At 41.2% G+C, this 13,781-nt stretch overlaps 1 protein-coding gene across 1 annotated transcript in view; it reads right to left on the bottom strand.

The window, feature by feature from the left end:
- Positions 1 to 13,781, bottom strand: part of LOC100755503 (retinal guanylyl cyclase 2) — an 84,154-nt gene that overhangs the window by 15,266 nt on the left and 55,107 nt on the right. Inside the window, exons 9-13 of the mRNA XM_027433564.1 lie at positions 12,158 to 12,314; positions 6,734 to 6,883; positions 4,604 to 4,752; positions 2,361 to 2,524; positions 1,411 to 1,603 (exon numbers count right to left, since the gene is read on the bottom strand). Of these exons, the coding sequence (XP_027289365.1) occupies positions 1,411 to 1,603; positions 2,361 to 2,524; positions 4,604 to 4,752; positions 6,734 to 6,883; positions 12,158 to 12,314 (813 nt within the window). The remainder of the gene's footprint in view (positions 1 to 1,410; positions 1,604 to 2,360; positions 2,525 to 4,603; positions 4,753 to 6,733; positions 6,884 to 12,157; positions 12,315 to 13,781) is intronic.

Raw genomic sequence — 13,781 nt, 5'->3', positions numbered from 1 at the left:
TTTTTATTTCCTTTGCACTGTGTTGTTTTTAATAAACAGGCTTGAAATTTTAGGTTCCATTTTTTGATTCAGACAGCCTTGTTCCATCTTAAAAACAAACCACTAACTCCGTATTGCAGCAAGAAGTACCAAAATAGCTAATGGCCTCATCCCCAGGACCCCAATGATTGTCTGAGCAGAATCAGCTGGATTGATTAAACTAGTGGCTGTGTTACTGCCCATGCTGAATCATCTTTGATTTTAGTTTCAACTGAATTAACTTTCAGTGATTTGTTTTTTTTTTCTTTTCAGGCTTCTTGAGTTCAACAAGTTAAGACAGGTAGTCTGATTCCATAGATTTTTTTCCTTCACAGTGATTTCCATGTGCATTTCTTGATTGGTTTGCAGCTCCTGCTGATTGACAGGTATGATGTCTATTTCTGAACCCTATTTAGATGGCATAGTTTAGCCCTTAAAGGTCTCTGGGTGTCTAATCTGAGATAAATACACTGCCTGGTTGTGATTTGAGAGCTGGACCATTTGAGGCTACCGTGAAGGATCCAACAAATGAAGCTACTCATTCTCCAGCTCTTCCATGGTTCCTGAAACATGAGTTATCTAAACTTTGGGTTACCTGAAACATCTTTACCCTCCAATACGACAAGTGTCCATGTCACAAGCAACATAGAAATGTCTCTACAGAACTATGAGACTTTTAGTCATTTTCTGCCTATTTCTACCTAAAGACAACATACCATGTAAATAGAATAATAGTGAGGAAGCCAACAGGTGTGAAAGGAGTTATCTGTTGTCTCCTCATACTTGGAAATCTTTGATATTTTAGAAAAAAAGTAGAACTAAGATAGAATGATGGGAAATGGTAAGTTAATACTTCCTCAAATCTTAAATACTAACTTTGGGTTAGCCTGTATCAACCCCCAAAAGTTGCATTTGTAAGAGTACTCTGGTGTAATGTTATGTTCCTTCTTGTATAAAAAAAACAATACCTAAGGAGAAGATCAAATTTTCATAGCATGTATTATATAAACATAAACTTTACCTAGATGCACTCTGCAGAAGCCATCAACTGTGAGAAAAGCATCAGTATTTCCATATCTTTTCATTACCCAGCACAATACTTTCTACATTGTGAAGATGCATTCAATGAACTAAAATAGGTCTCCCCAAATTAACTTCTTTCTTAATTCTAGAAAACATCTCAAAATTAATCTTTCTAGCAATCTATTCCTTGTTGGAGACTTGTTCTACTTGGCCTTCATCCCCAACAGAATACCAATGGAGTGATGTGCTCTTAACTTTCATTCCTACCAGACGACATTCTGTAAAATTGAATCCTTCAATTTTGAAATACACATAAATCTCACGTAAAAAAGTTTCATGCTAGAAAGCATTATTCTGCCAATTACATACCTTGTAGACATCATGACTACCAATGATGGCATCAAAAAGTGTATACAGGTCATTCAGAAGATCCACTACTTCAATGGGCTCACTCATGGCTGAGATGGTGGTGAAGCCCACAATGTCACTGAAGTACAAGGTGACCAAGTCAAATCCCTCAGGTTCAACTGTGCAGCCCTTTTTGAGGGATTCAGCAACTGATCTGAAAAGCAGACATAGCTATTACCAAGAAGAGATCAGCCTCCTTATGTGCCACACACTAAAGACAACTTCTCTAAAAGTTACTGTCGGGTAAATGATGAGAAAGAGTTTCACTTCGGTAAAGCATTAATGAACTCACTTGTTCAACAACTACTTATTGTGTACAACCAATGTATTGGGCACTGGACAGGTGCTGAAATATAACAATGGAAAGACAGATCTGGTCTCTGCCTCCATGGAGTTTCTTCAACTCCCAGGGCTTCTACTTCACCCTCTCTCTTTGGAGGAATGTTCACAAGACTAGTTTTAGCAATGATCTCCTTGAAGACCATGTTACTTGGGATGGGAGAAAATGGAAATTCTAGCAACAGATAAGGGAGAAAGTCCCTGAAAACACAGGCATGCTTCTTTCCTATAGGAGCTCAAAGAGCTCCTGTCATTTGTTTTTGTTTGTTGTTTGTTTGCTTGTTTTGTTGTTAAAGTGGCCTGTCATGAAGTGACATACAGAAAAACCAAGCCCCCAAAGCATAATGAAATGATCATTATTCTTCATAGGAAGTAGGGAATTAGGATGTATGTTCCGGTTCCTTGCTTTCCAATTCTACTTTGATTTGCAGGTGTGAGTCAAAACCACTGGAGATAGAGAGGGTGAAGGATATGGGGGAGGGAACAGTTAGTTGATGGGTAACTTTTTTCTTCTTTTTTGAAATGGAACACACTGTTATAATGATTCACACTCCTTGGGTATTCACACATACGGTGGCAGCATCTGTGTTAGAAGCTTTTCCGTTTTCTGTTTTTCAATTTCCAGTTCTTCAGTCCGTTCCCGGATCAAATCTTCCAAGTTGCTAGAATACTGCTCCAACATCCGAAGCATAGAATCAATAATATTAGTCTTTTTCCCTTTATTGAAAGTTTTAAACTGAAAGTAAAAGAGAAAGAAGAGCCTATGACTGCTTGAGCCCCAAACTCAGTGATGATGGAGCAGGACTCATCACAAATCTTTTCCTCTGAAGTGTCACATCAGGAGACATGAGCCCAGATAGAAATAAGAAAGGTCTCATTGTCGCCCTGTTCAACTCAGAGAGCTTTTCTAGCCCCAAAGCATTCCCCCATTCTTCTGGTTCTTTCCAGTATGAGCACAGAGGTTCAGAGAAAGGTCCTCCAGTTCTGACATGCTATAACAATAGTAGTCATTTTCAAGGAAATGGGGTTTGGTCTAGAGCCCATGTCAGTTGTAAGAAACATAGGAGGGAGAAAGAGGGCAGGAATTAGTGTTTTAACATTCACGCTATCAACCAACAAAATCACCCTTATCCTCAAATGATAAAGTGTTGTCAAAGACTTTCTTGATTACATAGTGCTCAAACTATAACATGGTAAAATTTCCCTTTACTTCTTAACATGTAATCCAGTACTAAATGGTTCCATCTAGTACCTGCCTTTCATATCGGTCAGGGTCATGTAGAAATTTGGCTAGTTTGGGCCCCTAGTGTTCCCTGATTCCTAAGAGGTAGCTGCTGGATATGAATGTTCAATAAACCCTCTTTGGACTTCATCCATCTGCCAAGAGCTTACTAACATAAGCATTCCAATCATGAGTGGGTAGCCCACTCCGTGCTGTTACAGTCCTCATGTTCATATCCAGAAAAGATTGGTAGTGGCTTTGCTGTGTGGATTTTGAAGGTTCTGCCCAACGAATTTAATACAGCATGGCCACACATGCTCTGTATATAGCACTCCTTACCCCAAAGTGAACAACAGGAGGCTCCTTCTGAAATCTGTCCACATCTATATGTTCACTAAGATCCTAAGCAGCCAGTTCAAATCCTCTGAGCTACCCCTGAGGCATCACTTCTAGAGAAGCTCATTCATTTCTTTGCATTTAAGTTGCAGTAGATACAGGAAGTGAAAAGGCTACTCTTGTCATTGGACAGACTAAACTTCCAGTAAAGCATTTCAGTGAGGGTAGCCTCAGTAATGTTTTGTTTGAAAGTCACATGATGGGCACTCCTCCTATCTATCAGTAACTTCTCTCCTGCCTTCTGAAATAACATCTTTAGCATCAACACAAGGACAAATGGTTTTTCCTCCTGCCTCACAGTAAGTTTTTAGAAATGTGACCTTTATGGTCCTTTGCTTTTTCCATACCATTGAACACCTGTTTGAGTGTCCTCAAGAACTCCAGCCAGGCTAATGGAAGTATTGTTAGCTGGAGGACACGGATGACTTCAAAAGCAGGGCCCTCTCAGGCTTTCAGTCCAAGTCTTTCTCTTTTCCGCCTCAGATACCTGCCAGTCATAAAGCAGCTCAGGCTGGACTCTAGCCAGGTTCAAAAGCCTCTCCTCCAGAGCCGACACAGCACTCACGGAGAGCACCCACAATTTCTGTATCATGCAAGTCAACAAAGCTTAGACTGCACGTGCCAACAGAGGAACTCAGTCTTTTCTTCCACCCTCTTCCTAGCCTGACTCTAGGAAAAGTATCACCTATAGAAATGTAATATCTTAGGGAGAGGGGTTATCACTTTCCATACACCCATTTCCTCCAGTAGCTCTCAGGAAACCTAAGAAACCTACTTTTGTGTTCTGCATGAACACCCTTTCAAACAAGACATTTTTCCAACCCTACATAAACAACCTGGTATTACCTAAATACTGTACTCGACAGAGTTCCCTAGAAATTTTTAAACAAACAGCTGTATTGAGAAGTACCACATGTGCCACATGTCTTCCAGCAATTCTGATACTAATCCTTTCAAATGACTAGAGGCTCAGAAAAAGACATTCATGTACAGAAGAGCATCAGAACCAACCCTTGGGCTCATAGAGGATGTGCTGGTGCTATTCCAAGCTTAGGGACCTCAAAACCAGTCCTGGGCTGATTTTTAAAGAAGAATGTCCTTTCACTTTGTAAGGAGCCCCTTCAACAATATAAGGACTCAATGAGTTTAGCCTCAGGGAGGCAAACTACCGGACAATGATAATATTAATAGATTTACCTGGTTAAATATTTCATCAAAAGTTGGTCGTTGTTCTGCAGCCTCGGCCCAGCACTGCTTCATCAGCTGGAGACACTCTGGAGGGGCATACTCAGGAGAGACCACAGGTCTATATACAGGGGGAGGCTTTTGAAGTCTGTCTATGATTTCTGACAAGGCACAAAAAGACAAAAGTTTGTGAATCAAGAGAAAAGCATTTAGGATTCAGCAGAGAGCTGAATGTCAACCAAGAAAGAGATTTGTCAGGAGGAAACATGGAGGGACGTTTTCTTTAACATCCCCTCAGATAGCTTTAATGTTGACTACATGTCAGAAAAGGCCTTTGGAGAAGGGAGTGAGAAACTAATCAATTGGACTCAGTATAATTGAGACACAATGTTATCCTGCTTCTGCTAGGTTATAGACGCAGCTTATCTGATGCCAATTCCAATAAGGTAGCTTCAGTATCCTGTCCCTTTGACCTGTCCCCAAGTCCCCTCACAATTACCACAACAAAGACACTGAGTCTTTTCCATGAGCCTATAACCAGCCAAGGTCCATGTATTGGGTCCTATGATAATCACTAAACAAAGGCAATTAAGAACAACGGGGAACACTTCGAGGGGTCTTACTGTTGGTCAATGACTCACTTTGAGTGGAAGATTTATTATGTGCCAAACTATCAAATGGGTATTTGGCATGTGTTGTTTCATTGAATGCTCAGCACAAACAGATGAGGTAAGCACTCTTATTCTTTCTATGGATGGTAAAACTGAAATACACAGAGTAAAAAACTTGCCAGAAGTCACATGGGTGGTGAAAGAGCTCAGGTAAGTACCCAAACAATCTCCATCTATTATACTGCTCTGCTTCCAAATGCCTCAGGTCTCAACTGCAAGATCATAGAATCCCTATGTAGAGCCAAAAATCTTCAGTGGCCAAAGGCTTAATTTATCCAAACTGAATCTTTCCCCAAAAGCAGAGAACTCTCTATAAATAGGAGGTAAACATTAGCTCTCCATGTCCCCATCAATTCATTCCAAGCCTCAAACTACTTCTGCTTCGATCCCTAACTTCTCCAAACCATTCTAAAAATATGTATCTGGCCATGTCACTTTCTTGTTCAAAATGCCCTCATGATGCCTATTTCCAAAAGAATATAGTCTAAGCTCTTTAACATGGCCCTGACTATTTACTTCTTCAGACTCACTACTCATCCCAAGTCTCCTCAACTTTAACCTCTGCATCCACCACAAAATTGACTGCCTTTTCTACCTCTGCATGGGCTGCAACACTTCAGTAGTGCTGCTCCATATTCTAATGCATGATGCTAGCCTCCATGGAAGGAGTTCTACTCTTGCTTCTCATTTCTCTCAGCTCCTTGTACAGCACAGCTTCTGCTCTTTTAACCAAGAACAGCCTGTAATGGAGCTGTCGGTGCCATAGATTTCTGTGGAAATGAACCCCTTGGGAAGTAACTGCTCCAGGAAGTCTTCTTTTTGTCAGAACAAATGTATTTGACTTGGTCTATTCTCTGCTGAGGCCCAGCCTGGCTTATTCCCTTGAGGATTTCACAGTCCGGCGAGATAACCAATGAAAAATATTATAAATGCTTTAGCATTTACAGAGAAATACGGGTAAGAACAAAAAAAGGATAACGGATACCCACTGAACAAGTCAATGGAGAATTTCCAGAGTTGGTGGCAGGAGTTGGATGAAGAAAGTGAGGAAATTCTGGATATTATGAATGGCATGTGCAAAGGCAGAGAGAGCTGGGGGAGATCATGTACTCTGAAGGCACTAGAATACTACAAGTGACACAGATAAACTCAGGCAGGAATTGGGTGGAATATGAAGGGCCATTATGTCTCATGAGGAGCCTGGGCTTGAGTTACAGAGAGATGAAGAAAAGTTGGAAGGTTTTAAACAGAGGTGTGATGTGGAATGCTGACCGTGGCAAAAGACAGCTACATAGCTTAGTAACATTTCCTACGCTTTTTAAAACCTTTCACTTCGAAGCAAATTTAGACTTCCAGAAAAACCGGAGTCTTTGCAGACTATCAGGCTGTTAGCACAGTCTTCTGGCAAATTGTGACCTGCTGAAATGGGACACAGTGGGCCCCTAGTACCCTTTTCTCACTTCCTGCTTACCTTTGGCAGGCAGATCCATCATGCAGAAAGGAGGACCCCGGACCATCACTTCTTGCATGATGATGGCAAAGCTATAGACGTCTCCTGCAAATGAACCTAACCTGATGCCCCTAGGGGCTCTTAACAGTTCAGGGGCCGTCCATAGCAGCTCTGTAAAGAAAGAAGTATCTAATAAATGCGAGGAGGATTAACTGACATATGCAATGTCCTAAAGGGCTCTGAGGGTGCTGTTTTATTAACTGCTTTATATTTTTATTAGACAGACAGGCCTGCTAGTGCCCCTCGGGGTCTGAATCTATTAATTTAAGAGATTACACAGAGAGGGAGAGAAAACTTACTACTCTCTCCACCCCTGCAAAACCACACAGCAAGACACAGTATAAAGGTGTGGGGAAGGTCAGGACAGCAGACGTGGAGGCACTATCTGGTGCTTGCTTTCACTCTCTCTTGAGCCTGCAAGTAGCAGTTGGCAGGTTTCCATGGAAAGGCAAGGACAGTGCCAGACTGGTTGCCATGGATTTACTGCTCGCTAAGAGCTGTATGTGTCTAGTAATTTGATTGTGCCGGGGCTCAGGGATTCACAACCTGCTTTCTCCAGGACTTCTCTAAAAGGATTAGAACATCCTCAGACTTCCTGCATTCCTTGCAGAGCAAAAAGTTACAGCAGCTACTTACCTGGTTCTGCAAATATTGAGTGTCTACTATGTCCCAGACACTGTGCTGTGTGGGAAAAATTGGTGCCAAACATAAGTCAAACCTTCATTCTCCCAAGAAGAGTTTACAAACCAGAGGACAAGACAGCCATGTACATCCCTTATTGCAATACAAGCGGGCTAGTGATGAGAACGACTATATAGTTCAAGGAAATGATTCTATTAAAACCAAATTTGAGTATTGGCTGTGTTCTGCTGAACATCAGACCCTCTACTGGGTAAAAGTTTATGTCTGCTTTCAAAGCAGTCAGAACACTGGGACATTTTGTAGCAGGCACCTTAGCATAGAAAGAAATTGACTTTTATAATGTAAAGAAGGAAGTCAAAAGAGGGGGTGAGATTTTTTGTTACTGTTGTTGATATATATATTGAATATTACCCATATTCAACCATTTTTTAACTTCTATGAGTTAAAAATTTTTTTAACTTTTTTAACATTTTTTAACTTCTATGAGTTAAAAAAAAAATGGTTGAATATGGGTAATTTCATCAGATTTAAAGTAACACACATCCGAGCTGGGTAAATTAATCCAGGAAGGCTTCCTGGAAAAGTTAAATCTCCAATGTGCTCATTAAGAAGGTCAAGGTGGCAGCTTCTGGAGCTGAGAGGTGAGGGCTTTGTCGGGAGAAAGAACAGTATGTGCAAAAGAACAAGAGGCAGAAAGGAGCAAATTGCAGGTGGTGGGGACGTGGTAAGCAGATTAGTGAAGGGCTGAAGACAAGGGCTCTGGTAAGGCATAATGAGAAAGGAGAAAATGGGGCTGGTGAGGTGGGGGAGGGAGGGTGGCTACAAGAATGAGGGCAGAAGGTGAGAGGTCCTGAGAGCCAAATGAAGGCATTTGGAGTGAATACAAAAGGCAGTAGGGGTGCTGGAGCTGAAGAGGGATTTGATGAAAACCCTGTTTGGAAAGATTAATCTGGCAACCTGCGCAAGCTGGATGGAAGGAGAAAGGCTGGAGTCAGGGCGGTCAGCTAGGAAGTTCATGCAGTAAGAGCTTGCACTGAGGTGAAAGGGACCTGAGTGGGGGAGGGGTGCAGCAGCAGAGCCAGGAAGTGAATAGGCTGAGGAGTGGCTACAATAGAAAAGGAAGTGACAGGGCCAGGCACCTCCTCCCTGGGCTTCGTGAAGGAGGAGTTAGAGGAAACACGATGATGTCCACACTGGAAAGCTGGAGAATGTCTGCTAAGGGGTAGAGAAGCTAAGGCCAGGGTTAGGACTCATGATAGTTAACTTTTCAACATGTTCAACGTGAGGATAATAGGAAGGGAGCCTAAGAGACAAGTTCCTATGAAGCAAGTGTTATTCTTTTGTTTAAACAGAAAAAAAGAGAAATGCTGAGACATGAGACATGTTGACTACAAGTATATTATAAGGCCCGGCAGAGTAGGGAGACTAAGAAGAGGAGAAGAACAGGGTAAATGGCTTACCGCCATGGCCGGTCGCCATAGAGAGGCAGAGAGAGAGCATAGGTGAGAGAGAGAGAGAGTAGAGAGGAAGCATCGAGGAAGCAGAGAGAGTAAATGGGCAGGGATCTGTCTTTTTTTAAAGGGGTCCTCTGCACCTGCGTGCAGACTTAGTTCCTATGGAACCTTGGGCTGACCAGGGTACTGCCTGTTCCACCAGGTAACCGGCAGGCCAGCATAATGCCTGAACCTTTCAGCAAGAAGATGAGCAGAAGGCAAAGACTATTTGTTTGGGTAGTAAAATTCCAGAACAGAGAACTGCAGCCTTATTTTTAGACAACCATACTAAAGAGGCCGGAAAAGGAACTTCTAGACTCAGTCTTGTTCACGTGCCCATCTTCTCACTTTGCCTTTCAAGTGTCGGTTCCCAGTAACAGGAACCTCTGACTTCCCACCCAACATCCACTTCTATGGCAGTCTCTGGTACACTCACAGTAGAGGTTCACTCATGAAGGTGGTTTGCTTTAATGTCTCCCTCCATAGAAAGACATATTTACAAAAAAAAAGAAAGAAACTGAAATGACCAAATGGTCCTTTAGTCAAAGGAATGTCTTCCCTGAAAATGAGATTGATTTCAAGCAGAGGAGGCTGAGGAGGAAGAACCAGAGTGGATATTTGAAAAAAAAAATGGCACTTGTTCCTGGCATGTTCTCCCTGCACATTTAAAAGCATGAGAAGGAGAAACAAGCAAACTGTCTGGTAAAAAGCTCGGTTATTAAATATAATCATTACCAAATAGTACTTTCAGAGAGCACTGACGTGTATGCTCTTAATGGCTAAAATGAGCTTGTATCTGGATTACACTACAGTTGAGAAGGAACAGTAATAAACACTCATCCCCATCTTCCAACCCATCCCCACTTCTTCATGTCCACTCCAGAACCAAAGAACCAAAAGCTACCATTAGACATGGACTGTCAGAAAAGTGAAAAAAACCACTTTGGCTTCTTTTGTATTGGCTGCAGCCACTACTGACTCTGAACTTGTTGCAATGATAAAGTCAACTTTGAAGAACCATGATGATTGATGATATAGCATTAATAAAAAAGCAGAACTAGAAGTCAAGAGACCTGAGTTTATAAATCCCACCTTGACCACTAATCATTTTACTTTTTCTGAACCTTAATTTTCCCAAAGCAGAAGTTGAGCCAGATGACCTGTAAGGATTGGCCATTTACAAGACTCATCATTTAAGATAGGAGATCAGTTCCATCATTTCTTGTTTTTCTCATTCATTCATTAATGTAACTAACATTTATTCTGCCAGACACTGTTAAGTTACTGAGGGACCCAAACCTGCTTCTTATCTCCATGAAGCTTATAATTTGGGTGTAGGGAATAGATAACTAAGTAGATTAAATATTAACAAAGCACAAATCCACAATAAATTCAGAGACCTTAAAGATCTTATAGAAAGTAAATTCACCAGGCAGAAGGGGTCATGAGAAACCTCTTGATGCAGCAGTAATTAAGCTGAGTTCTAAAGGAAGACAACTGAACTATGCTCAGATAAATGTTTGCAACAATGAGAAAAAAAAAAGAGTATCCCAGGCAGAAAGCATAGCATATGTGAAAGGGCTGAAAGAGAGAGCTTGGCATACATAAGCAACCTAAAGGAGTTCATCAGGGCCAGAGCAAAGAGATAGAAGGAAAATGGTTAAGCACAAAGTAAGACTCATGTCAGTCCTGTAAAAGAATTTGAAATTTACCCTAAAGGCAATGGGAAGTCATTCAGTGAGGGACACCTGTTAACAAAATCAGTTTTACTAATCTAGAAAGTTCCTTCTGGCTGCAGTATGTGAAGAATAGACAGCAATTTGGGTAGTGGTGTAAAATAAGAGTGAGAAGCCAACATATGGGCAGAGACAGCAGCAGTACACGCCCACTCACACACACCCACAAAGGCATATGCACCCGCATAGGCACAGCTACAGACAAACTGCAGAAATCCTTTCCCCACTTCAACACCAGATGTCCCTAAAGTTGAAAGTTTTGCCAGTCTGTGAATTAAATGCGAATTAAGTGGAACTCTGGGAAAGTATTGTGTTTTACCTTTTCTCCATGTCTAATTTTTACAGAATGTTAAGTACCTGCCATCTCTGCAGCTATTATCCCAACACCCTATTGTAAAGCAAGGCAAATGGCAAACTAGGCATTCAAACTAGAATTAGACAAGTAATTACCACACGGCTATGTCAGGGACAGGGAAAAGGAGAGGGAGCAGGAGAGGGGAAATATCACAGCTGTCACAATGATTTTTCAAGAGTTTCAACTCCTCCAAAACATGAATGGAGAGAGAAAGAGAAAACTAGGCTTTGGTGACTGGGCGAAGACCTGAACTGAATTGCTGTGAAGTCACTGTACCGTTTGAGTAAGTCATGAGCCTCTGTTCTCTCATCTGTAAATGGGAGAGTTGGATAAATGAGTTCCTACAGTTTAGTGTTGCATGCATTTTGGGAAGTGCAGATATGATGCCCTCAATGACTGGCTGTTCATCTCTATCTGGGCATGTGGCTGTCTGTCTTTTATTGTTCTTGCCTCCCATGTAGTGAAGTCAGCAATTTTAAAACTTCTAAGGCCACCATTTTCTAGTCTCCTGTCTTTGGGGGATTGTCTGCTCTCCCACACCTCAGATTTCTCTTTTAGTTCTGGTGAGTTATGAGTCAGCCAAGCATTCCATCGTGCTGCCACTTATGCACTAGGCAGAAGACAAAAGCACAAAATGGATGTCACAAGCATGCCTGCTTACTTACAAGTCTGTCGCTCTGTCTGAAGCCATCCCACACAACCCATAGAGCACTCATTTGCAGGGGGCTGTCTCCTTGCTTCTTTCTCTCTCAAAGACACAGTGCTGATATGCTCTAGTGACATCCCATTCTAGAATATACTTTGTGGGGGTCCAACTTCTAAATTACTCTCCATTCAATCTGACAAGTATTTATTGAGTGCCTACTGTGTGCCTAGCACTCAGCAAGATTCTCCAGGGACTGCTGGGGTGTCTAAACAATACAGCCTAATCCTGCCTCAGCAGGGACTGAACATTATTGCAATGGCTTTGTTTGGAAGGAACGGCTGGGCTGAGGTTACAACGTGCAGACTTCATTCAAGTCCCTTGGCTTGGAAATGAGGCTGGATTTTCAACAAAAGTGAGGAGTTGAAATCACCATAAGGCTTTAATTCAATGCATAGTTTCATTTGAACCTTGAAGTTACCTTGTGTGCATGAGAGGGTACAATTCATTGCTTACCTTCTTCAGAAGGTTCCTCTTCAGAGAGGCTCAACATTTCTAAGATGTCATTAAAGCCATAATCTGTCACTTTTAGTACAAAACGCCCATCTACCACACAGTTCCGAGACTTTAGCCTTCCGTGAATAAATTCTCGGTGGTGTAAGTATTTCATGCCCTGCAGATGATACCACAAAATTTATTCAGGCACTCATTTAGCTGGATTATGCTTTTAGAGCCAGCTTCTATGATTGTTAATGGCATGGGTGATTATGATCCACAATTCAACCTTTTTCTCTTATTTGCAGGCAAAGCAAAGCTTTGACAGGATGTTTAGGTCTATTCTAACTCTAAAATGCTTGGCTTTGATTAAGAACCGTATCTTGTGTTTATAGAGAATTATGTGCTACTGGGAAATCTATTGACATTTCAAACACAAGATGGATCCATAGGCGTGTAATTGCCAGGAACTGGGAGATTCTGATTTGCCTCAACAGATTTCATGTAACTTTCAATCCATTATTAGCAGAAGTAGAAACTGGCATGGCTTTGAGGGTTGGGCAAAGCTAAAAAAAAATTTTACATAAGTATAGTTCTACTTCAGATAAAAACATGTATGCTTGCGTGTGTGTGTGTGTGTGTGTGTGTGTGTGTGTGTGTGTGTGTGTGTGTAAATAAAACAAGAAAAACATTCACTGCAGCTTTGATTTTATATAGTGTGTAATTGGAAACTGAGTATCAATAAGGGAGTAGCTAGATTTATCAGACATTCTTATCCTTGAATATTCTGTAATACTTACAAAGAATAAGTATGTACTTATAGTGATATAACTATAAACCAAATAGTAAGTACAAAATAGTGAGTTGCCAAGTGTCGTGATGTCGTATGTATTATAAACAAATACAATCGGTTTTAAAGTCTAGTTTCCAAATTTTTAGCAATAGGTAACTTCTAGTTGAGGTGATAAAAGGAAGAGGGTTAGATAAATGCCTATATTTTTTTACACACAGATTTGTAGCACTTGATTTTAATTTAATGTACTATTTTTAAAGAAAAGAATAGCTAAATTGAGAAGAATGCTAGGCATTTATGATCTGTGGGATTGCTTGAGAGCCTTTACATGACATTCAAATGTGATGTACAAGAACTCTCCATCAGATGAGTTTAATCACTCGGCACAGAACTACATCTGTATTTTAGTGCAGTCATCTCAGAATTGTTGATGCCAAGTGTTTTTTTAATGAACTAGCACTGCTTTGCAGCCTGATACCTCTGTGCATTCTCATGCTTTCCATTTTGTGCTCCCAGGAAAGCTACAGTCATCAGTACTTCCAAGCCAAGTCTACAATGGGCATGTTTCTCCCAGGATAGCTGGTGCTTGAATATCACTCACCATCCGCCTGAAGGAGATTGTCATTTAGAGACCTCTCCCATAACTAGCTGGGTGTTGCTTACACTGTGAGTAGCAATAGCACTAGAATGGGAATTGGGAGATTTGCATTTGTATTAGCTGTGACAATGCTACCCATTGCAGCATTCTATTATCAGCTCTGTCACTTAATTGTCAGCTGAAAAATATATATTAAGAACCTACTACGTGTGCTAGATATTACAAAATGAAGACTGTCTCATGCAGCCTCCCTG

The sequence above is a fragment of the Cricetulus griseus genome, chromosome X, assembly GCF_003668045.3.
Source record: "Cricetulus griseus strain 17A/GY chromosome X, alternate assembly CriGri-PICRH-1.0, whole genome shotgun sequence".
Lineage (NCBI taxonomy): Eukaryota > Metazoa > Chordata > Mammalia > Rodentia > Cricetidae > Cricetulus > Cricetulus griseus.
Note: the sequence above shows the minus strand (reverse complement) of the source record. Positions and strands in the feature narration are given on the sequence as shown.